Source organism: Borostomias antarcticus (genome assembly GCF_949987555.1).
Source record: "Borostomias antarcticus genome assembly, chromosome: 6".
Classification (NCBI taxonomy): Eukaryota; Metazoa; Chordata; class Actinopteri; order Stomiiformes; family Stomiidae; genus Borostomias; species Borostomias antarcticus.
In genome coordinates, this window is record NC_140239.1 from 24,149,279 (window position 1) to 24,175,295 (window position 26,017).

General features: G+C 44.3%; 1 protein-coding gene across 1 annotated transcript; it reads right to left on the reverse strand.

Annotated features, from left to right (window-relative positions):
- Window positions 1–13,917: 13,917 nt before the first annotated feature.
- Window positions 13,918–25,693, reverse strand: bub1 (BUB1 mitotic checkpoint serine/threonine kinase; the record flags this gene model as incomplete). Its single annotated transcript, XM_084440084.1, has 24 exons — window positions 13,918–14,116; window positions 16,776–16,882; window positions 16,968–17,145; window positions 17,303–17,460; window positions 17,551–17,712; window positions 17,828–17,928; window positions 18,014–18,906; window positions 19,008–19,074; window positions 19,777–19,954; window positions 20,072–20,153; window positions 20,257–20,338; window positions 20,479–20,583; window positions 22,233–22,352; window positions 22,461–22,507; window positions 22,664–22,851; window positions 23,326–23,432; window positions 23,618–23,805; window positions 23,882–23,928; window positions 24,070–24,149; window positions 24,246–24,289; window positions 24,529–24,725; window positions 24,869–25,010; window positions 25,126–25,185; window positions 25,671–25,693. 24 exons carry the CDS (start codon window positions 25,691–25,693, stop codon window positions 13,918–13,920), a joined length of 3,555 nt encoding a protein of 1,184 aa, XP_084296210.1.
- Between the last annotated feature and the right edge of the window lie 324 nt (window positions 25,694–26,017).

Here is a 26,017-nt window from a genome sequence, read left to right on the forward strand (position 1 = left end):
TGGTCCGTGTGTGACAGTGATATATGTAGGAAGGTTGGTTAGTGAATGGATTTTTTGTGTAGACTAGTAGTACTGAGGCTTGGCCTAGTATTGTAAGGCTAGTAGCAGGTAACAATTGTGCATTTTGTGATAAAACTATGGAATTTGGTACACTTCTAGCCAAAGGAATTCCAAAAAATTGGACATTTTGGAATATGTCAATTAGTGAATATTTTCAAATATATGTAACCCGGGGTAAGACCACCACAGGACACAGTCTAAATTTAGGGTCTTTATTCCCTTAATATTGACAGAATGTCCCACGTGGGAGCCCAATACTCTGACCACTACTCTACTTGTGGAATTTAGGTAAGGGATAAAAAGGTTGGAATGAAAGGATGAATGTGTGGAGGTTTGGAGTATAGTCCCATAAAGTCATCCCCACCAGGTCTTGAACCCCTGTCTCCTGGGTGGGAGTCCAATGCTCTGACCACTACTCTACTTGTGCAGTGGAGATCGGCAGGTTGGTTTAGGTGTCCTTCTTCCAGTCCCTAGTGTGGGTTGGGGTTAGAATAAGGGTTGGGGCTGGGACAGGATCTGACCTATAAGGCAAGGGGTAAAGGTTGGAGTGAAAGGATGAACATGTGGAAGTTTGGAGTATAGTCCCATAAAGTTATCCCCACCAGGTCTTGTACCCCGGTCTCCTGGGTGAGAGTCCAATGCTCTGACCACTACTCTACTTGTGCACTGGAGATCATCAAGTTGATTTTGGTGTCCTTCTTGATTTTGGTGTGCTGGGACTACTGCCTCTTGTGGTGCCAACAGAGAGATGCAGGCCAACATTGTTGGGAGTAAGAGAGGGAGGGACAAACGCTATACTAGCTGTGCGGCTGGCCAACCATGCACAAAAGGGGGAAGGAACAGCCACCAAACTGATGCTCTGAGCTGCAGGAGCATTTCCTTTGATGATTTTACCTCATTTGAATATCACGCTGTAGTTTTAAAGTGCCACTCCCGAGTTCTAGCATTAACTGTCGATAGACCACCCAAGAAATGCCCTACCTTTTTGGCGGATTTTTCAGTACTCCTATCTATGATCCACACAATCTATGATCGGATTATTATCACTGGCAATTTTAATCTGCATGTAGACAATGAGAGTGACTCAAAGGCCAGGGACTTCATTAACCTCCTGAATTCCATGGACTTTAGTCAACATGAGAGTGGGCAAGGTCCGGTTCAAAGAGGCTAAGTACAGGTTTAGCAAGGCAATGAAGGAGGATAAACAACGTTACTCTGAGAAACTGCAACACCAATTCACAGATGGTAATGCATCTTCTGTCTGGAAAGGCCTCAGAGAGATTACAAACTACAAAACAAAATCCCCCAAGGCCACTGACGATTCACGCCCAGCCAACAAACTGAAGTGATCTACTGCAGGTTTGAAAAACACTCAACAGCTGCTTCAACCCAGCCCCCCCATCAGCAGGGGCCTGAACCTCTCTATAGCCCCCCCCACACACACACACACATACACTTAAACACAGCCTCTTACCATCCTAGAGAAGGATATGAACCGCCTGTTCAAGAGACAGAACCCCCAGAAAGCAGCTGGACTGGACTCCATCTCCCCATAGATGCTGAAGTACTGTGCTGATCAGCTGTCCCTGGTGTACGCTGACATCTTCAACACCTCACTAGAGACATGCCAAGTTCCAGCCTGCTTCAAGACCTCCACCATCATCCCCGTCCCCAAGAAAGCAAGGACCACTGGCCTCAACGACAACAGACCCATCGCCCTAAAACCTGTATCGCTGCACTTAAAAACACTGTCACTGAATACGAAATGCCAGGCAAGAAACTTAGCTGTCGTGCTGGACTCTGATTTTAGCTTTGAGGCTAAGATCTATTTATAATTAATAAAAGATTCATAATTGAGGAATTATACTAGGTCCTGACATGGGAAATGCCTGTGCAATTTCCTGTGAAATCCTGTTCATATGCCCCCCTAACAGGTAAATAACCCCCTAACCCTTACTCTAATAGGTAGTGCTAGTTGTCAGTGTTGTTGTGAAGCTGCTTTGATAGTCAGTTCTATTGTGAGAGTTAGTTTCTGCCTGAGTTAGACTAATTGCCCTGGTGACTGCCCTGAAGGAGTGGCCAGTCAATTCAGGATTTATGAACAGCACAGGCCCAAGTCATCTCCAAATTGCTTTTAACTTCTTGAAGGTACTTGGATCTACAGACTGAACTAGAATTTACTAAGTATAATTTACTTACTCTAATAGGTAGTGCTAATTCATCAGTGTTGTTGTGAAGCTGCTTTGATAGTCAAAACGCTGTTTGCATCCTACCTGACGGGCCGCTCCTACCAGGTGACATGGAGAGGGTCGATGTCGGAACAGCGTAGTCTGACTAAGGGGTTTCCACAAGGGTCTGTCCTGGGTCCTCTCCTTTTTTCCCTCTACACTACATCTCTGGACTGTCATTCACTCGCTTGGCTTCTCCCATCACTGCTATGCCGTTGACACCCAACTGGTCCTGTCATTTCCCCCTTCTGATTCACAAGTGGAGACACGGATCGCTGGGTGCTTGGCTGACATCTCGGAGTGGATGACAACACATCACCTCAATCTCAATCTGGACAAGAAAGAGCCGCTGTTCCTCCCGGGGAAGGGCTGCCCGCACCGGGACCTGGCCATCACCATTGAAGACACAGTGGTGACACCGACTCGGACTGCGAGGAATCTGGGTGTGACCCTGGATGCCCAACTGTCATTCTCTACACATATCACATCTGCCACACGCTCCTGCAGATTCATGCTCTACATCATCAGGAGGATTCGCCCTTTCCTCACTGATGAAACGGCGCAAGTGCTCATCCAGGCCTTGGTCATCTCCCACCTGGACTACTGCAACTCCCTCCTTGCTGGGGCCCTGGCGTCAGCCATTAAACCCCTGGAACTTGTCCAGAAAGCTGCTGCTCGCCTGGTGTTCAACCACCCCAAGTTCTCCCACACAACTTCCCTTCTCCGTTCCCTACACTGGCTCCCGGTAGCAGCTCGCATCTAGTGTAAAACTCTGGCACTAGCCTACAGGGCAATGAAAGGAACAGCCCGCTCCTACCTCCAGGCCATGGCCAAACCCTATACCCCCTTCCGACCGCTAAGCTCTGCTATGTCGGGGCGACTGGTTGCTCCATCACACCGAGGTCCCTGCAGTTGATTGACGCAGTCGTGGCTCTTCTCTGTCCTGACCCCGCAGTGGTGGAACGAACTGCCCATTGACATCAGGACACCCATCTTTCGTCGCAGGCTCAAAACTAATCTCTTCAAGAAGTAGCCTACTACAACGATCCACCCTCTTAAGCACCTATTATATTTTAGATTACTGTACTTGCACCTTGCCTTCAGCACTAGATTATGCTCTTAGTCACTTATTTTAGAAAGGAGTTCTGGCAAGTAGTAGTACATTGGCTTACGTTAAATGCAACTATTGTTAGTCGCTTTGGATAAAAGCGTCGGCTAAATGACTAATGTAATGTCTGAATGCGGTTAGGGTAACACAATCCAGACTAGATACAGATCTACAATAGAATTTTTTTTAAATACAGAAATCGAAATACAAGAGTGCAAATAAACAAGTGTAGTCTTTAATAGTAGGTAGGTTCCTGAGCAAGCATACATATTGTTAAACCTCTCCAGACCCATAACAGAAAATATGCCAAAAATTCCATACATGCAGTTTAATAAAGGGTATCAGTTACATTGATTCAGAAGACTGAGAAGACCAGGAGGATGAAAAGGATGAGGAGGCGGAGGATGAAGACGAGGACAGAGATGAAGTGGATGAAGATGAGGATGGAGAGGAACTGGAAGAAGATGAATCCCAACTTGAATAAGTTTCTGATGAAGATGTCTGATATTGTGCACTGATCACTGAGCGTCTGGCCTGAAGGTCATCCAGAGTGGCTCTGAAAGCATTGGTAGATGTAGATGCTCTTTCATATCCCTGTATTTGAAAATACATTCCATTAATTATGCAGTGTCAAACATATCCCCTGCATTAACTGCTATATAAAGGAATGTGCACAAAGAATCATATGACATCAAATCAAACATCAAGAAACAGAAAGGGAGACTTGCATGATTTTGTTCTTCCAGAGACCATGACGAAGGTTCTGCTTGAGACAGGTCATTCAGTCTTTGGGTGGTGATAACACATTTTTTCTGTGTAAGAATCGTAGGCCTGACCACAGCGACCTGGATCATTAATTTAACAGTTAATACTTGACAATTACATGTTACGAGTTAACGAGTTAGTTACTGTGAAATTAAGTTAGAAGGAATTGAAACACCACCATTCTTTTTACATCTGTCCGATTCCACGTGGTCACATTGTAGCAACCACCTCTTCCAGAATGACTCGTTTTATTCATCTCCATGGATGGCTGCTGCAACTCCTGACCATTTGTCCCAAGTGAAATTCCATCACCTATGAAGCCCACGGTGTGGTCCTATGCAGAAAAGATATCCTCTTACAGATATGCTGTACCTCCATCTGGTGGCTTTGCCAGGCTATCAACATCCAAAACTTTACCTCATTTGTCTCCATCCCTTTGAGCTCAGTGAATTTCTGTCTCACGTGGAAGTTCTACAAATATGTCAAAAGAGGAGTGTAATTTGGATTGGAATTGCCATGAAAAGAATAACCACAAAATTATATTTTGCTGGGGGGAAAAATCCTCTGTAATCTGCAGATTCTAAAAGACCCAACTGTTCATCATGAGGCCACTATGATGTCACAATGTCTTAGTATGATTATTATGTAAGCAATAGCTCACAGCAAGGTGTGGTATGGTTATACATACATACTATCACAGCTACACAGAGGGCTGACAGCTAGCAGTGACATAATAACCATACACCACAGGCCTGAAGTGAGCCATTGCTTTTATAAAACGGTCACCAGATTTATTACTGGTGACAGATACTCACTATTGTGAGTATGATAAGATAGGTTAGCCTTCTCTAGTTGAAAGGTGCAACTATCACTGGTATTTGATTATTTTTTAAAGCGTCTATAAAGTAGGTAAGCTACCTCCTTATATAATTTCTTTGCTAGAATGGAATCCCAGAACCTATTTGACTCGATCCAATGACTGGCTTGTTTTTAGGGTGCCTCGAGCTTGCGCTGAACTCCTTTGATGCTGTTATGCTGTTATGTAAGCTCTTCACTTTAAATGAGGGAAACCCCAGTGCCTTACGAGTTAAAATAAAGGTTTGAAATGAAAATGAAAAAAAAGTATGGCAATATGAAAATAATATACACTCCAATTTAAAGCTTTTATTAATAAAGAATAATGAAATAAAATAGGCCCTCTTGGCTGGCTGCAGTGTGGTACATTGATTTAATTATTTGGCTATTCATTAACATTAATTAGTATTATATGAGATTAGATAAGATAGGACTTTATTGATCCCCAAGGGGAGATTTAGGTGTTTCAGCATTGAAAAAAATGCAAAGGTTGGAAAGAGAAAACTAGATAGCTACAAAAAAAACAAAAATAATAATAATAAGACACTAGACACAAAAAGAAGAAACTACATAACCCCCTTATGTAGTGTCTTCTTTTTTTTCTTTTTTATAACTATCTAGTAAGTAAGTAAAGGTAGCAGCATAAAAAGGGATATCAGGGACAAAATGCATCCATACAGTAACTGTGCAGTATAGAATAGAATAAGATGTACCTGTACATTCTCTTTGCTTGCGTACCGCTAGTTAGCTAGTTCCGCTAGATACTGTAGTCACGGTTCGCTCAGCAAGCTCGCAAGTAGGTAGGAACTCTAGCTAGTGTCTACGTCTGGGTTATTTGGCCCACCCACCCTCAAAAGCGCTCATAAATACCCTGCGTATCATGCTGTAGCTGAATCCCAATCTGAGTGCGCAAACCGCACTTGTGGCCTGAGGCCTGAGCACTTAATTGACGTCAGCTGTAAGGGCCAGAGGGTGCAGGGCATGGAGGTATAATATAACTGGAGACGGCATTGAAAATGGCTGCCTATTCATTTCAATGAAAGTTGCTCACCGGCGCATGAAGCCATTTGACGTAGTGGCCAAAGCCCGGTATTGCAAGTCAAATCAAGGCATGCGGCCCAAGAACCCTTATTTCCCATGTTAGTGGATGATGATAGATAGGGCTAGAAAAGGAAAACAAAATTTTTCTGGGTATCATTCAGCATCAGAGACCAATCTTATCAATATAAACTTTTAGTTTTAGGGGTTTGGGGGTTTTTGAAGCCACCAATACCTGTATTGAGCCATTTAAACATGTGCTGTGCACGAGCCTCGGGGACGCGCTGGTCGCGCGTTCGTGAGTCCTGCGAGCTCGGGAAAGCACGTGACCATAGGAAGACCCGCCCTACTCTGCCTCTGATTGGATAGGAAGTCATGTAATGACATCGGTTAACATTGCTATGCTTTAGCAATGAAGCTTATGATCATGCTAATCATAGATATGAACGTATGTCTATGATGCAAATGATCATGACATGTGGTTACTTTAGGACATCGTTGGAAAAGATCTAGAGGGTAAGTGGGTCAATGTTGAATAACTTAGCTAACATTACCTAATGTTACATTTCTTTATATTAACATCAACTATATTGATAGGCTAGGGAGCTATGCTAACGGTAGCTAATGCTAACGGCTTAGGGTTAACGTTAGTTAGTTAATGCTAACGTTACGTTCGGAGGTCTCAGATGTATTTCAATTTTAACAATGTTGAGCATGATCAATGTGACATTGTTCATACATTGATTACAGTCTGTAATCTTGTCTGGCATTATTTAGCTATAGTGGGCTGATGCTTGCTGCTGCTACTATAGCATTTGCCACATTATACATCAAATTAATCAAGCATAGTGTTATTACCTGAAGGCATTATTACCATTGCAAGTAAGCATGCCATGTATATGCCATGCCTGGAAATCAAATTAATAGTGTAATTATTCCCCATCATAGCTCATTGTACACTGATATAATCATTCTCCTTGCCTTTGCTAATACTCATCTCTTTTATCAAACTTTGTGCTAGGAAAGAAATCTGGCTGTGATTCGTCGCTAGTGCTCATCCAGGCTGTTGTCATCTCCCGCCTGGACTCCTGCAACTCCCTACTTGCTGCCATCCTGCAGCATTGGCCATCAGACTCCTGGAGAAAGCTGCTGCTGACCTGGTGTTCAACAGCCCCATGCTCTTCCACAAAACTTCCCTACTCTGTTCTCTGCACTGGCTCCCTGCGCTGTCCCATCCAGTTTAGGACTGTGGTTCGAGCCTACAGGGCAAATGAACAGCTCCCTCCGACCTCCAGGCTGTGGTCAAGCTCTGCTGCCTTGAGGTGATTGGTTCCCCAGTTGCTCCAAGCCCCCCTACGGCAGATTGGCGTGGCCATGGCTTTTTTCTGTCCTGGCCTCACAGTGGTGGAATGAACTGTGCACTGATGTCAGAACAGAGCCAATAATACACACTGTTCATAGTGAGCCTAGTTATTATTGATTAACTTGGACTGTTTCCTCTCTCCTTGTCAGTCATTAAAATATGTTCAGTGTTTCACAATACTGATGTATAACATTTCATTATTTTGTCTCAGACCATTTCTGAAACAATCATCAGTGTCAGTATACATTTCCCTCCAATGTTATTGCTTGCCCATTTTTAACCATTTAACTACTAGACTGTACAAACGAATTGCACAACTATAGTATTTTCTAGGTATAGCCTACTTCTCCACTTTCTCTTAATGTTGGTATGAAATGGCAGTCAAACTATGCAATGATGTTCCACACTGTTTCCACCCAAATTCCCAACAAATGTGGCCACCACACTGTTCAGGACATTCACAGGTCTTGCTCTCAGGGATCGGTAAAAGAAAGGGACATGGTTCCTCCATAATGTGCTAAGGCTCTGCTTAGATCAAAGGCTTGGTCATCAGAAAATATCACAAAGACAGTGATCACAAAACAATTAAAAACATGTCACCAGTGTATGCCTTAACCCTAGTCAAATTTCTAGTATGTGTGAACCATATACATGGCAGTAAACAGATCTTGAGTCATACAAACTGGAGGATGCTTGACCCATACAAACTACTTTAACTCAATTTCAATAAACAACTTCAAAATATGGCAGACAGAAGAGCTGAGCAGACTTGGTAGATGACTGGATGATCTTACAGAGAACCAAGGGAAATTGACTGGTATTAATGCTAAGAGTAATGAGGGATGAGGTGCAGCTGGGCAGAGTGGAGACAGGTGGCAGGTGATGCAGGAGATGGGAAGGTGAGTAGGCAACAACCAAGCATGAACAGGAACTGGACCACTGGCTCCCCTTGACTGTCCAACCCATCCATCAGCGCCAGCAGAGTGGACACGATAGAGCCAGAGAGAGAGAGACAAATGCAACGCAAGGTTAGTTTAGTTCCAATCGCCCATGTGCAACATCAATCAAGTACGCAGCCAAGCTAAAGAACCGAGTTACACCAGAGGCGGAGCGAGGCGGTGGCTCCGTGACAGACAGGCCTCACCTGTGTATCTGGTCCTGTCTGCTGGAGCATACTGGGGACAGCCGGTCTATCTTGTTGAAGAAGATGAAGGAGGGTCTCATTAGGTTGACCTGGGGAGAGACCAACAAACAGCCATCACAAGCTCTCAGTCAACACTGAGGATGATGGTCAGGTGTCCTGTCCAATAATTATACCCCCCTCCCCCCACCGCCACAGTTGCCCCATTGGCTAACCTGGTCAAAGAGAAGGCAGAGCTGATTATGTGTTATGATTCACCAACCCACTTGCTAAGGCAGTCAGCTCCTTTCCTTATAGACACCTTTGTGTTTCCCTGCCTACACTCGTTAGTCTGCACCCGCGCCACTGGGGTCTTGCCTGTACTTGGGGGACTGTAGATCAGAGCACTACACATCTGTAGGTGGGGGGGGGTTGGGGGGAGTATGTGAAAAACAGGGACTTCACAAGACAGCTCAAATTAGACAAGACAGCTTAAATACGGCTGGGTCTTCATATGTTTACTGGAGCAACGTACTGTAGTGTGGTCTCACCTAGGAGGTTCTTCTATCAGGTGATCGAACACAGAGGGGTTGCTCTGCTTCCTGTTCACTGACTGAAAAAGCAATCACAGTGGGATTTAGTGACATCATTATGCACATCAGGAATTCATTATCTCATCTAGTCAGTCAAAAAATGATTTTGTCCTCACCAATAGGTGGCGCCTCATATCACTGCATTTATCTTTTAAAACAGCAAACACTATGTGTAAATAAGGTTTTAAACTTCATCAACATCATTATAAATAATCAGCCCCTATGGCTGGATACAGGCGCAGCAGAAGTCGAGGGTGACAGTACTAGGTTTTTTAGCTGGCAGGTGCCCGTCAGGCTCAGTGAATATCTGGTTGAACTGGTTTAAACTCTGTCCTCAGTATTAGTACTGCCCATGTGCACAATTGATTCGCTAGCTTTTCATTGGGATAGCTGGTGGCAGTGTTCTAGAAAGGTGGTCATGTGCGTTCCTAAGTCAGAGGACCCGGGTTTGAACCCAGTGTGGGCAAGTGTGGTGGAATCAATACACCTGTTACAATCGCAGGAATTTTATGGGAAGGGGCTTCTTTTTTTAAAGGTTTTGTACCTTCAATATTAGACACTTAAGCAAACAGAAAAACACAAAACACAACTATAAAAGGCCTGGCTTGGTTTAAAGCCCACTCACCACGTCAAGGTGCAGGCCAAGAGTGGGGACACGACAATCACTAACAGACAAACCCTGACAAATACACATGTAAAGACATGTAAAGAAACACGTAAAAACATACAGACTATACATATAGGAGTAGGGAAGTTGTGTGGAAGAGCATGGGGCCGTTGAACACGGGATTAGCAGCAGCTTTCTCCAGGAGTCTGATGGCCAACGCTGCAGGATGGCAGCAAGTAGGGAGTTGCAGGAGTCCAGGCGGGAGATGACAACAGCCTGGATGAGCACTAGCGACGAATCACAGCCAGATTTCTTTCCTAGCATAAAGTTTGATAAAAGAGATGAGTATTAGCAAAGGCAAGGAGAATGATTATATCAGTGTACAATGAGCTATGATGGGGAATAATTACACTATTAATTTGATTTCCAGGCATGGCATATACATGGCATGCTTACTTGCAATGGTAATAATGCCTTCAGGTAATAACACTATGCTTGATTAATTTGATGTATAATGTGGCAAATGCTATAGTAGCAGCAGCAAGCATCAGCCCACTATAGCTAAATAATGCCAGACAAGATTACAGACTGTAATCAATGTATGAACAATGTCACATTGATCATGCTCAACATTGTTAAAATTGAAATACATCTGAGACCTCCGAACGTAACGTTAGCATTAACTAACTAACGTTAACCCTAAGCCGTTAGCATTAGCTACCGTTAGCATAGCTCCCTAGCCTATCAATATAGTTGATGTTAATATAAAGAAATGTAACATTAGGTAATGTTAGCTAAGTTATTCAACATTGACCCACTTACCCTCTAGATCTTTTCCAACGATGTCCTAAAGTAACCACATGTCATGATCATTTGCATCATAGACATACGTTCATATCTATGATTAGCATGATCATAAGCTTCATTGCTAAAGCATAGCAATGTTAACCGATGTCATTACATGACTTCCTATCCAATCAGAGGCAGAGTAGGGCGGGTCTTCCTATGGTCACGTGCTTTCCCGAGCTCGCAGGACTCACGAACGCGCGACCAGCGCGTCCCCGAGGCTCGTGCACAGCACATGTTTAAATGGCTCAATACAGGTATTGGTGGCTTCAAAAACCCCCAAACCCCTAAAACTAAAAGTTTATATTCATAAGATTGGTCTCTGATGCTGAATGATACCCAGAAAAATTTTGTTTTCCTTTTCTAGCCCTATCTATCATCATCCACTAACATGGGAAATAAGGGTTCTTGGGCCGCATGCCGTGCAATACCGGGCTTGGCCTGAAAGCCCATGGTGGCTTCAATGCGCCAAGCTGATCCTGGGGGCTTGGTGCAGGGCTGTGAATTAAATGGGACAGCACTTCCAGTTTCGCTCAATGCCCCTCCCACTTCGTTTTCATTGGCTGCCGCGTTCCTCCGACGCAGAGGCTGCTCTGACGCTCCCCTTAGCTCTGCAAATTGACCGATTGACGTCTGTTTTAATTTAATAATAATTAAATAATTTGGTTGGGTGGGATATGTTTGCAGCATGTGGATTTCAAGATAAATGTTGTGTTATCTGCAAATGTCATCATTTATGTGTGATGCACTCGGATCATGACGCGGATGCACTCAAGCACTGTGTCACATGGGACGCGGTGGGCTGTGGGTATTTTCTGCTTCTAAGTCCGTGAAATTGCGGACTTTCGGTAAGTGCGGTTAAAGTGCGCAAAATGGCGGCGTGGCGCACTTGTGGACCTAGCAATTCAGTTTTGGAACTACCCTGAGCCCTTGTGGACTTAGCGGGAACGCGCATGTAAGGCCACAAGGCCGCGAGTGCTCTGCACTTTCGCCTAAGTGCGCGATTTGGGATTCAGCTTATGAATCGAGATATGTCAACCTTCTGACCTGCTAGCAGGCGCCCTCCTGTGTGGGCTAATCCGTCTGAGTTACATTGATTTTTCTCAAATTAATCGCCTGATTCATGTTGTATTGGGTGAACAGGCAGCCAAACCAGCACACCGCCGCACATGCCAAATGACTAGTGTGGTCCCAACACAAACTGTCACCAAGCACAAGCGGACGCCAGATACCACTCACCTCTCCTCCCAACCAGAACGAAAATCTACGCAACCAATAAGCAAACCTATGAACAAACCAAACGCCCAAAGGCGGCAAATACAGGCAAAAAGCAGCCAAAGAACACACATCACCCTCCGCACCGTAAGTACCCCGTACCTGTAACCTCCATGACCTGTAATTACGCTCCGGTGCACTCCATAATACGTCCCCCTCCACACCGTAAGTACCCCGTGCCTACCTGTAAATACCCATTTAGTACCTTGTACCTACATGTAAGTACAAATACCTACGCTTACGTGCACTCCATAACACGCCCCCCCTTGCACCGCAAGTACCCCATACCTACCTGTAAAGTACCCGGTAAGACACAGGTAAGACAGTGTAAGACACTTGTAAGATGCTGGTTACGACAGTGTAAGACACTGGTAAGATACGGGTAAGACACGGGATGTATTATAAAGCGTTACGCAAATAACCTATTTTGGATTCAAAATGTCAAATTTCGCCAAAAGGTTTGCACCCCTGCAAACGGGACATAGTCGCGATGGTAATTTTCACCATGTTCCCGTTCTATAAATACATCCATGCATGTTCCACACTGATAACATTAGTGATCAGAACAGTTGCATGAAAATGTCTTCTGGTCGATCTAGCGGTCATTAAAAATGACCAAATGTCGTTGTGCTGGACATCATTGGATTCCTCTCTGCCTACAGAATCTAGCAATGTACTGTAATAATTATTGGGATCTACCTCAAAAGAGTAGGCAAGGTTTAAATGTCAGGGACACACCACAAACCACACGCACACAGTCGTCGCGGTACGCGATCAAATCTTTATTAAATAAATATCAATATCAATAACACTTAATATACAGTTCATACGGTGGGGGAACCACCAGGAGGCACAAGGAAACTCCTACTCCTAGGCTGGGGCCTTATTGTCGGCTGCCGTCACACCACACTGCAAACGTGCACGGCACACGCACACATAAGAGGGCCACTCCAACCGCAGCCACTTCACACTTAACCACTGCACACAGGGGTCGCATCAGCGACGGTGAGGACCGGGGTGACACTGCACTACACACGCGGAAGACTGCACCCGTTAACACGGCAAATTAGGGCAGCAGACTTGAGTCCCCAGAAGCCTAACAGGGCAGGCTGAACCCCGTAATCCTCTCCGCTATCCCCCACTAATAAAAACAATCTAAATGACAAACAGGGGTAGGGAAGGGATACACACAATGCACATGCACACAAAGTATAAGGGTTTTAAAAGACGTAACTCGCCCAACCGACGAGACCCCTCCCCGGGGTCTAAGCTTGTGGCACCGTCCGACTCCCCGGGGAAGACTTGGCCGGCGGTGCAGTAGCGCCCGTTAGCTGGTCGAGCGTTTAAGCGTGAGGCTAGAGATCACCGGCCGAGCGCACACTCTCCTAATCCCTGGCCCTTGCTGACTAAAGGAGGCGTCCAGCCTCCCCTCCTAACACCGGAAACGCTCCCCCTGATCTACCTGGCTTCGTCGCCGGCAGAACTATAAACTGCGAACGACACCTCCCCCCAGATGAGCGTGTACGCCCGCAGTACAACAAACAGACTGGTGTCTAGCAGGCCGATCAACTCACGTCTCTCTCCTTTTATAGAGTCCCAACACAAGGTGTCGGCCACACAGCTGTGGACAATCAAATCATTGTCACTCAACACCACCGAGTCAGTGACTGCGCAATCAATTAGCTCCCCTCAGACATCCCCTCCCGTTCAGGTCCATCACAGTACTTTTGAGCAGTTTGCAGTCAAAAGCGTCATTCTAAGCAGAGAATAATAGTTGGAACTCAGAAAGGAGCCAGATACATGCTTGCCAATTATTTTTATTGAAAGGACAAGGTCCAAAGAACTTATTTAAAAAAACAAAAAAAAAACAGTAAAGGACTAAAACTTACAATTTACAACATAAAGGAAAAAAAGGGGGGGGGGGGTGCAGGCAGGGCACTCACGTTAACTTACCCCCTTACTGCAGGGTGGCTGAGAGAAACATTACACAAGTCCAACGTGTAAGATGTGTTTAATACATTTTTGTTATTGTTACACATCAAAGGTGGGTTTGGAAAGTCTACTTGCTGACTGATTTGCTCTCCATCAGCTGGACAACCAGCCGGGTCTTCAGCGAGGCCAGCTTGTTGTGGCTGTAGTTCTGTTGCAGAACACTGTACAGTTGGCTGCGCAGGCTACCCAGGCAGAGAAGGGAACTGCAGTCAGGCACATTCAACAAAGTGTGGAAGAACTCAGTCCATAGATCACTGTGGGGATTCCTATAGCAGATGACGAGAGGAGCAAGCACAGATGGAAGAATCTTGTGACACTTTCAAACAGTAACATAGTTTGTGGAACTTTAAAAGGGATAGGAGCAATTCTTGGCATAACTGGGAGCAATTCTTGCTCCTACAGGTAGCTATGACAATTTTTATGTCGGCTATGTTGAACAACCGTTTCTCTTCAATGAGAACAGAAATCCCCTTTATCACAATAAAATTTGATATTTTAGATACCGTGATATTTTGTGCATATTTAAAAGGTTCTCAAACATTGATAATTTGCCTCATCTCAATGAGCCCAGATCTAAAAATTTCTGTTGAGTCTAATCCAAAATGTGTGCATTTCATTATGTGGATCATGAGAAAATGGTAAATTACGCACCTCCCTCTACCAGAAGAGACTGACCATAATGCCTTCCTCTTGGCGATTAGCTCACACCCCAAGGCAATGGCCTACCTAAGAGCCAATTCTATAAGCTTAGACCCATGAAAACTCTATCATGAAACACGTCATCGTGAATGATCCATCATTTAGTCAAGTTCAACTACAATTACAATTACAAATGTAATTTAGTGGGAATTTTGGGGGGATTTGCAAAACGATACTTTTTTTCTTACATATTCCTATACATATTCCATTTGCCCAGATATCCATGTGACGCCCATCTTGGAATTTACTAAATGGCTGCCGTAAAACTTAAGTTTTATAAAATCTATTTTATAAAATGCTAAATAAGATGGAATATTGTTTTTAGCTGCCATTTTGCCATTTTCTGGGTCAAGGAATCCAATGGTGCCAAGAAAAACAAGGACAACTGACTAAAATGTAGAGATGGGACCGATCTGATCCAGTATCTGGTGGCGGAGGATTTCCAAAAGAAAATGCCCCTATTTGGCAATATTTCGGATTTAAACCCAATGCTAATAGGGAATCTGATAACATTAAAGGAGAATTCTACCCTAGAACAACATTGGGCTCAACAACTAGACACCCACAAAACAATTAAGAAAAATGTGGTTTTCTTGACTATAGTTGCTCCATGTAAACAAAGCATGTTCACAAAGTCTACACTTCCGGGGTTTTGTCGCGTCAAAACGCGTTGACAAGTCCCTGGAAGCAAAGTAACGAGGACTATAACAAAAACGTCTAGAAGGACTAGGACTCGAGGTGGGTACACCATGCTAACCCTCTAGCTCTAGCCTACCCTATAAAGTTAGTTCAACAAAACGAAGAATATGCGATGCACACACTCACAGAAAAGATGACAACCGACGCACAGATGTTTCATTTACCCGAGTTCATTGGACTTTCTGTGGTGTTCCGGCAACCGATGGAAACTCACTCCCGCCGGTGCAGGTAAATACTTGATTCCACAAATTGCACAGTATTTTGGCATTGTTTTGGCAAATGTTCGCTCGAGAAATAATGATGGCTACCGCTGTTGTTCTGCCGAATTCCGACTCCGTTCGCCTCCTCCCGATAGCTCAGTTTCATGCAATGCATGCTGGTTAATTGAGTCTTTCAAAATAACAGCGTCTGTAAACACAACATTCACTTGATTGAACTTAATACTAAAAATAATGATATTTTCTGGTGTGGTTTAAGGTAAGTTAGTTTGGGCAAATAGAAACATTTATTTTCTGATTCCTTATACAATACCCTTTCCTAAAATGTATAGCTTTGCAAATCCCCAAAATATTCAAACAAAAGTTAAAATCAAAACATAATGAACCTGACTAAATTAATAACACATTTAAGGAGCCACCTCTGTTTGTATGTAGACAGGGACCTAATCTCCGCAACAAGTTGGTCAAAGCCAGTGAGAGAGCTAGTCCCTCATTAGCCTCGTGAGACCATCCTGATTTCGCAAGCTCACAATTTGTTTCTCTCACAAATCAATCTGGATACTGTCCATAGAGATCAGAAAACGATCTCGCCAATCAGTGTTGATTCTGAGGAATATGAAATACAAACAGCTATGCTGGGCGGGTTTATGAAAGTGAGGAGCAGTTGAAGTTAGAGTGTTCGATAGATGGCTTGCTAACACTTGCCAAAATTTAAAATTGGATATATGGAAATATGGGATTAATGATCTTGTTTTAAAAGTTATTTACTAGTTTCTAACTTATTTCTAGACTCGAACCAGCTTATTTACTTTTTTATATTACTTTTAAGACTTCTTATCAAGTAACATTATCTTGCTACATGGACAGATAATTTCACTAGTATTAAGTAATTTCTCCTCAAGTTCAGTATGTATTTCTTGTATTTTAACTGTCTTTTTGCAGTGCACGCTGTTTCTTCCCTCCATTTACAGGGCATTGAGCAAGTTAAACTGCCAAGATGAGGAAACAATGATACAAGGCTGTGTCAAAGGTAACTGTTACTGGATACATTAGGCTCCCTACATCCAGTGGGTTTAAATGCTGACTTTGATGAGTGTTATGTTATGTTATGTTATTTTTTATTTATAATGCGCACCCTCAACCAACTGTTACATCAGCCCGGGGCGCAGTTATAATGTGGATTGTTTTATTATATTCAGTCTTTAATAGGGATGTAGTCACTGTACTTTATGACGGTTTTCCTGATGTCTGTACAGGGTACAGGCCTTAAAGGGTTTTATTCTAAAATCCCATCACACGCAGTGGTTACCTTCTGAATACCGCGTTTGTCTTCCACACGCCATCTTCGTTCTTCACTTGCATGTATGTCCCAAATATCATGCAGTAGACAGTCCCCGCGATTCCAAAGTAATCAGTCTAAAACAAAGACATAGAGCAACTCAATCTTAGCAAGGGTCAAAGTCAGACCCCTTGGAGTGCAAGTACAGTTTTATAAGCTTACCTGGTAGTTCCATGGTCTCCCACTCAGCATCTCCGTACACTGGAAGCCAGAGGTCATACACTTGGAGGTGAAGGCAGTGCCTTCTGGGAAAAACGTCATGTCAATGCTCTGGCCCAGGTCAATCAGGGCAAGTCCATGATCAAGATTCTCAGGGTCAAAACCAGTATTTTCCAGGAACCTGAAATAAATTGAGCAAACAGTGTGAAAAACATGGTCATGAGAAGAGACAAATCCCATAGTTAAAGCGCTCCACATAAAGGTTTGAGGAGAGAAAAAAAAGAAAGATTCCTCCTCCTCTTCATCAGACACTGAAGCCAAAATGTCAGCACCCTTACCTCTCTCCTAGCAGGAAGTTGTCTGGCTTGATGTCAGCATGAACTATGTGGATTCTGTGAAGGTGCTCCACCATGTGCAGGATACAAATGGTGAAGTAAATGACCAGAGGCTGGGGCATCACCTTGTCACTTAGGTTCTTGTACAGGTTCACTGCATTCTGTAGGTTGGGAATAAACATGTCAATGAGACCCCTTTCACAGCTCTAATCTTTCCCCACATTTGACTGGTGAAGTGTGCCTAGACCCACCAACAGAGTGCCACAGTTGTGGCGTTCGCCCAATAGCACGCTGCCGTTCTGGAAGAGGTGAGCGGAGTGGAGGATATTGTAGAGGTGGCGTACACTGGGCTGAAGACGCACATTTAGCTGAGTGTTGATGTAAAACTCCCAGGGATTCGCTGGTTTCTGCACCTAGAAATTAAGAAAAATCAAGCAGTCTTCCAGAACAGAATCTAAAAAATTTGAAGAGAATCATCCAGTTCAAGTTGCAAACATTATGTAAAAAGCAACATCATTCAGCCCAAACCTTTAAAACCATCTTCTTGGAGGTTGTGAGGTCAGTTGCCTGGTAGACTGTGGCAAAGGCACCCTGTCCTAGGAGGCAGTCAACCCGTAAGGAGTCTTCCCCTGCAAATGGCCAAAGGTATTCAAATCAGAAATGAGGTCACTCCAAAGACTTAGAAACGCATCATGAGTTTCCCTTCATCCTTACCTATCCTGATGGTCATGTTGGGGGCAAAGTTGGGGACTTTGCACTGCCAACTTATGCAGTCTGGGTGGGTGGTGATTGGTGTGGAGAGTGTGGACAGCAGGCTGGAGATCAGCTCCTCATCCCAAGGATTGGAGACCAGCCCAACAGCAGCTGCTCCTGAAGAAGGACTCATGGGGACATCCATGTTCACCTTCATTCCCTGATCTGGGCTCATAGGAACATTCATAGTGGCACTCTGGACCTGGGCTGGACTCATGGGGACATCTATACTAAACTTTGGTTCTGGACTCATGGGGACATCCATACTAAACTTTGGTTCTGGACTCATGGGGATGTCCATGTTTTTTTGAACAATGTCCTCTGCTCTCTGGGCCTGCTGGGGACTCATGAAGGCATCCAGGTCCAGTTCAGTTCCAATTTCTGGGCTGCTGACAACCAGCCATTCTGGCTTGGGTGCACATTCTGGGCTCATAGGAACATCATAAGCAGGCTTTGGGGCTTTCTCTGGACTGATATATACGCTGAAGTTAGACTTGAGGGTGAAACGCTGGAACCTTTGCAAGGCTGCCTCTGGCGAAGATTGTGAGAGACAGGCTGGCTTAGGAGGCTGCTCTCGGCTCATGTACACATCCCACTCAGGCCCAGAGGCCTCGGGAGGACCGTTGGCCACAGCAATTCCCCCATTGTGTACCAGGGTCTGGTCTCTGAAGGACAACACAGCTGAGGGATGGTGCAAATCAGTGATGGAACAGGCTGCCAGGCTACCTTGTGCCTGGGCCAGGCCCTCTCCCACTATAGTGCCCTGCTCAGCAAAGCCCTGAGCCTTCATAGTGCCTACTGCGGTCACAGAGAGCTTCTCATCAAACTTCTCATCAGACTTCTCCAAGATTGGGCTGGGGAAGGAACAATCATTGCCATTTTGTCAACATACATAAGTCTCCTTGTCACATAAACATGTACATTACTGGGTTGGTGGTTAGGTGGGTTGAATTACCTGAGTTTCGTGGGCTGACGCATGTAAGGGTTTTCTTCAGGATCACCGAAACCTCCGGGCTCATTTTCTGGAGATAATAAGAAAAAAAATATTTATCATAGGGATGTCACGGTGTGGATTTTTCCCCACTGACTAATAAACCCATGACAACACCGGTGTTACCGGTAACACCATCTAGCCAACAATAAGAGAGCGCTTACTTTCATCTTTAACGATAGACTTTGACTTACGTTGAACAGCACTGTTGTGCTGAAGAATAGAATAGGCGAGAGAATAGGCTGCTAGAATAAGATAGACAGCTAGCTAATGGCAACAGCCACCAAGTTAGGTTAGCTAAACAGCCAACAGGTGGCTAGGTTAGCTGAACGTTAGCTAGGCTAGCTAGGGGCTATTAGCCATAACCTCCCCCTCCCCTCCCCTCGCCCTATCTCTTCACGTGAATTGAAACTGAAATCTGATTCCTCTAGACTCTGCTCTGTGCTGCATGCGCACGCGGAGAGCAGATCACAGACACTAGTTTGAGTTTGCTGAGTGGGCGCTGATATGTGAAAATTAACTTTAAAACTACAGGGGGGGGCGGAAAACAACGGTGGGCAGTGTTAAAGTAATGGCTCAGTCAATACACGGTGTATGCCTGAACACCAAGTAACACCGGTAACACCGACAAACGTAAGAAGCCTAACTGATCAATAGATGAATGGTGAAAACACACTGGCTAGCCCAAACTACCTTCAAGGCAACTTCTCAGTAGACAAGCAAAGAGGGGTACCTTGGTCCTGCTGAAAGTCTCTGGAGTAAGGAACTTTGTTCTGAAAGGGAGTAGAGACTAGGTGAGCCGAAAAGGCAAATTCCCCTGTGCTGTTGGGGCACGCAGCAAGGGAGTTGAGAGAGTTGTAGCGCGCACCCCACATAGTGCTCTCATCTGGGATCAACTCCGTTGGGGTCTCCTGATCAACACAAACAATAAAGGACAATAAAAGCTTTTGTAAACTCGCCAACACTGACTCATTATGCAAAGTAGTATGGGTATGTAGTCACTGGCTGTCCGTTTAGCCCACACTTACATTCGGTTTCTCTGATTTCAACACAGGGATCTCAACAAGAGCCCTAGGCAGCCTTGGCTTGTCCACTGCTACAGCATCATGGCTGAGAGGGAGAAACACACAGAAAACCAATGGAGTCAACCCACTTTAAAACTCAGGCAACAGAAAGGGAGAGAGGGTTCAAGAGTGGGAAAGCAACACTTCACCTGCAGTTCTCCTTATCATTCTCATCCTGGAAGATCGCAAACGGGACTGCAGCCGGGGGCTTGTTAAATGAACTGGCGCTCCCTTTACATGACAACAAAAGGAGAAAGTGAGACAGAAAAGAAAGAAATATATATATATTTACCAACCATCATGTAGAATCAGAGGAAGCAGGCGGCAAATCTTACAGGACCACACAGGTAGAGTATATAATAGAGAGTTACCAGTCCTCTGGTAGCCAGCATTAAAGCTCTTCTCAGCCTGGAGCCTGCTGCCGAAGGGTTCATCCTGTAGAAGGGTTGGGGCTTGGAACATGTCCATGATCACACCTGGAGGAGTTATGCAAAAAAACACCCTTATGATGTGTTGCCTTAGCTGATACATAAATGCTTCAAAGATACTGTATACCAGGGGTGGCCAACCCGCGGCTCTTTGCCCGTCAATGTGCGGCTCCTCCATCCACCCCCCCAAAAAAGTTGGCTTGCGGCTCTTCCATCCTTTCATTAAAAAATAAATTCATTCATTCCATAAGAACGTTTCTCTCTCTCTAGTTTCGCTGTGCATTTCCCGCCCATTTTAGTTTATTGCAGATTTGTCATAAAATCATGATTCGTTTCGCTAGTGAGGAAGTCGCGTGAGAACCACTTCAGACCAATCATATAGGTAGCAAATCACCTTGGTAACAAAATTATTAGGTGCGTTTACATGGACAGTTTGAATCGGTTTCAAATAGGTTTGGAAGAACAAACCGATTGAAAATATGTCATATAAACACCTCAATCCGACTGAAATGCCCCAACCCGATTAAAATTCCAATCGCTTTCAAGGAGGTAGTTTAAACCTTTTCGAAACCGTTTGGTCCGTCATGTAGGCTATACTACATTGAAACGGATTGATGCTGCGTTCTGCGTTCATTTTGCGCATGCTCAAGACTTGACTAAACAAGGCATGCTCGACAGTTCCGTAGTCAGCTGTTTGTAACCATCGTAACGCAATCACTCACGGCTGCGTGCGCGTTCGAAACATTTGTTTCGTTGTCGCATGTAACCATCCAACCAGTTTACTTTGTATCCCATGTATACGCTCAAGATGAAATTTAGCTTGAAATCAACCAGATTGAAAAATATTTGTCATGTAAACGCACCTATTGTAAACAAAATAATTTGCTTTGCGTGGGTCATTCTCTTTTAAGACAAAAGCTAACGTAGCCTAGGCTACTGTACACAACCAAAGAATGGCTGGAAAGAAATGCGCAGCTAAAAGAAAATATGAAGACGAACACAGGACATTTTTTACCCGAACGAACCCATTTAGAACGTAATGGTAAGCCATTCTGTCTGATATGCCAGACATCATTGGGACATTTCAAAGCCTCAAATCTCGAGCCCAGTCCAGTCCAGTCCAGCCTAACCCAGTCCAGCCCAGCCTAACCCAGCCCAGTTCAGCCTAACCCAGTCCAGTCCAGCCTAACCCAGTCCAGTCCAGCCTAACCCAGCCCAGTTCAGCCTAACCCAGCCCAGTCCAGCCTAACCCAGTCCAGCCCAACCCAGCCCAGTCCAAAATATATTATGTCAGAAAATATCTTGTTGTATGTATTAATTTTAAATAAATTAACTTTAAATGTATATTTAATGGACAATAATGTTTTTCTTCTTATTTTAGACTGGGGTGCCTTGGGATTTTAAGTACTTATGAAGGGTGCGGTGACTGAAAAAAAGGTTGAGAAACGCTGGTATATATGGTGTGGCTCTGGGTGGTACCACAGTCATTTTTGTGGCTCTTAGTCTCTGACTGGTTGGCCACCCCTGCTGTATACCAACCAGTAGTGGATTTCTGACGCAACAAAACAGCAACAACCGATTGTGTGACATTCAATTAGGTACAATAAATAATTACAATTACAGCTCATTTGAACCCCAGGAGATGGGCAGAGCATGCAGTGTGACAGCATAACCTCTAAATATGAACATCTGCTTACCCAGTGCCTCCCGTGTATTGACTGTGGGGGATGGGAGCACCCTTGAAGGGGTGGAAAGCACCAGCCCCAGAGAAGTGTTAGGGGTGACATGGGACAGGTTACTAGCTGCACCCTGCGACACTGCCAGAGAGAACAGGAGAGCGAGAGTGAGAGGGACAGGGAGAAATGTGATGTGTGAATGGTCCCACACCATAGGAAGTTTAGGATGTCATAGAGGGTTGACTTTACCATCTAATTCCCCCTCTGCCTCGGGTGCTTCAAAAGCAGACACATTCCTGGAAAAGAAAGCTTGTATTCAATGGAAACATAAACCAATATTACATCATTTTAAGGAGACATTTCCAAAAAGTTAACTTTTTAAGGCTAGTTTCTAAAAGCTGGATGTCTGAAACTGGAGCCAAGATGGACACATGGATATCTTTTGTACTCACTGCTCTCTGCCACTGTGCTGCTGGAAACTTGTGGCCATGTGGAACGCCGAGCTGTTCGGGTGAGAGCGACTCAACTGCCGAGGTGCTCCACTTTGCACCTCAAGTACGCAGGCTGTCTTCTGGGGGGCTGAATATGACAGCTCAGTGGGCTTGGGGTCCTGTTCTGGCTGGGTTTGAACCGGAGGTGCCTGTAGAGAGGAGGCCTGGGGGGATGAAGATGATGGTGGAGCTGCAGGATGATCAGGCAGACCTAGGCTATATGGAGGAGGGGATCTCTCAGAGCTCTGAGCGTCTGCGGCAGGATGGATGTCACCCTGCATAAGTGGCTCAGGTGCCCTCATTGGCACAGACTTGAAGTCTAGGGCGCAACTCAAGCTGTGGCCTGGATTAGGCTTGTTGCTGAGGCTGTTTAGTGAGGGGGGCTGCCCAAAGGACTGTTGGAGGAACTCTGGATTCAGATGTGCTGAAGTTGTGTTGTATTGTCCCTGCAATTTATAAAAGCCCATACAAAGATAAAAATTTGTGCTTCAAAATGACTAAAACAAAAGGGCCTCCAAAGTTACAACAAAAACCACACATAATAAAAACTAATAAATAAATAAAAATGTTAATTGCCAAATCAGGAACACCTTAATTTGAATGCAAAATAGGTTTTATCTCACCTGCTGTATTGGAGGAGTTGCTTCAAGGTTATTCTCCAGCTCTTCCAGAAGTCGCTGCATTCTCTGGACCTCCTCCTCCTGCTCCCTGGCGCCTCTCTGGCGGGCCTCTGGTCAGAATAAACATAAATATTGGTAACAGGTTGGGACTAGAGATCATATCCATGATACTTTAAGGGTCTGTTTAACATTCCATAAAGCAGCTCTAACGGATATGGCCACCTGATAACGTTCACCACTCTATAAAAGCATTGTGGTGTTACAGAGTCAAGTAAGATGTAAACAATCTACGCACCAAATTCTCTCTGTTCCTCTTCCTGCTTGCGTCTGAGAAAGTATCTCTTCGCCCTGACCTCCTCAAAGCAGAACTCGGATCCTTCACATTCCAGGGACTTCTTACAATACATTGACAGTGTCTCAAAGCTGGCTGCTGGGCCTTGATGGGAGCGGTTCACCCCTGCATTTTCAGACCGGGAGATGACTCTGTGGAAGAGTTACACTTTGTTAGACTAAACACAATGTGTTAAGTTTAGGAGCAGACATTTGTTCAATGACTTACGTGTGCAGTGCGGAGTCAGCAGGGAGCTGCGACCGACCCTCAGGCTCCTGTGGTAGAAAGCAAGACATTCTTTGTTGGCCCGTCAAAACAAAACCTGAAATCACCCTGGGTTGTTTCTTGTGAAACCACGAATACATTCTATCTAAATGTGTACAATTGTCTTGAGATAGAAACTGTTGGAAATTCACCTTGCAATGTTGACCAGGTTCTCTGTGGGAAGACTGCTGATTGGTCAGCTGAGAATCTTGAAGAGGATTTCGCACATCATCTGTTTTCATAGACAAAGTAAGGTTTTGGAGTATTAGCTACAATACTTACATCAATTCCAGTCAAGGAATAAAATGTGATGACAAAACACTCTAACCTGAAACTCCTGTCCGGTGTTCAGAATTCCTGGACTGAAACAACCTGTGAATTAACAACATGGAAATAATCAACAGGGGAGGATGATGATGAATTAACCCTAGTGCCACATTTAATTACAGGTTAGCCAGTGGGAGTCAAATTCTCAGTTACGAGCAGGCTACTTGATTAAAATTAGTTTCCTTCAGTTTGACATGTAGTGGTGGGAAAATAAAGCTTTGATTGATTGAAAGCTTTGATTGGGAATGGACTAAGCTGTGTTCTTAGTGAAAGGGAGAAATCACCTGTATTGCTGAAGCACAGCTTCAGCTGGCTTGGCTTGGCTTTCAATAGCTGTCAGGTACACTGCATCAGCCCGCTGGTGTAGGCCCTGCTGCTCAAGGTGTTCGGCCCAAGCTACATAGAGGGCTGCAGTCCTTGTGCCAATGCCCTTACTGTGTATGTAGCTGTACAGTTTGATGGGATCGCTAAAATGACTTGTCTGAAATTAGGAGAAAAAAAGATGACTGTTTGTGTTCAAATAATCAATGATTCAGCCTGACAAATACAGCACCCTGGTGTTGTATAGACTCTTGTATTGTTTTAAAGAAGATTAATGTTAATTGTTTTGGAAATAAGTCTTACATATTTGATGCAGTGCTTCACATATCTGCCATCGTTAGAGTAGCGCTCATCTTGCAGAAATGTCTGGACAAGACGATCTAGCACAAGCAACATCCCCTTGGTGTCCTCAGCAGGTAAACGCTTTTCTAGATACTCACAAAACCTATAACAAAGAATAAAAAACATTTTCCAGCTGTTAACAACCCCTGGGAAAATCTGACATTTGGAGCATCATAAGGAAACCAAGGTAATCATGATTCATGATTAACAACTGTTACCTGTCCCATGAATCTAGAGGGTCATCTCCAGTGTAGGTGCTCATACTTTCTTCAAAACGCCTAAAGGATAAATGTAACAAACGCAATTTTGAACTACAAAAACGTCTTATATGCCCATTTACCAGCTAGCTAAAGGTTAGTCACTTCAACACAGCCAAATAATCAGATCATTCTGCTGCTGTAACGTTAGCTATAATACATTTAGTTACTACTATCTAAACTAGCTAGCGTTAGCTAATAGGAAGTTGGCTATAGCTTGCTACTAACTAGCTAACGTTAGCGAGCCAACTGTCAGCTGTTGTTTGTTTTGCTGCCATTACAGTCACTAACGTTACACTGCAACAAGGACTGATCTTTTATTTAGTTGAGGCTACTTATCACGAACAATAAATAACACGTCACCTGGTTATTAGCTAACTGGAAGAAAGGTGTCAGGCCTAGACAGCGGAAAATTCTAACGTTAAGTGAATGTAACGCAATGATAGCGTTAGCAAAATTAATCTCTAGTTAGCTTAGCTAAAACACTTTGGCGTTCTGGAACTTACTGTAAACGTGAGGCAATATCCATGGTGATTGATAGGTAAGTGAACAGTTCTTGTAAAAACTTGAATCGTGTGATTCATATATTTCCAGGGTTTTCCCACACTGGTGCTTAGCTAACGTTGTTGCTCGGTTGTGGGTGTAGCCTACCTGATAACTAGCTATTCTGAGTGGTTGAGCGAGAATGTCGATTTCAAATTCCGCGCTACGACGATACAACGGACGGCATTATACATAGGGTACCCTCGTTTTGTGAAAAGACCACGAGGAAAGGGCGGAGCGTTCCAGTTTACTGTGCTTTAATTAAAATCCCGAGTCACTGGATTCTGTTAAACGAGGGTACCATCCTTTC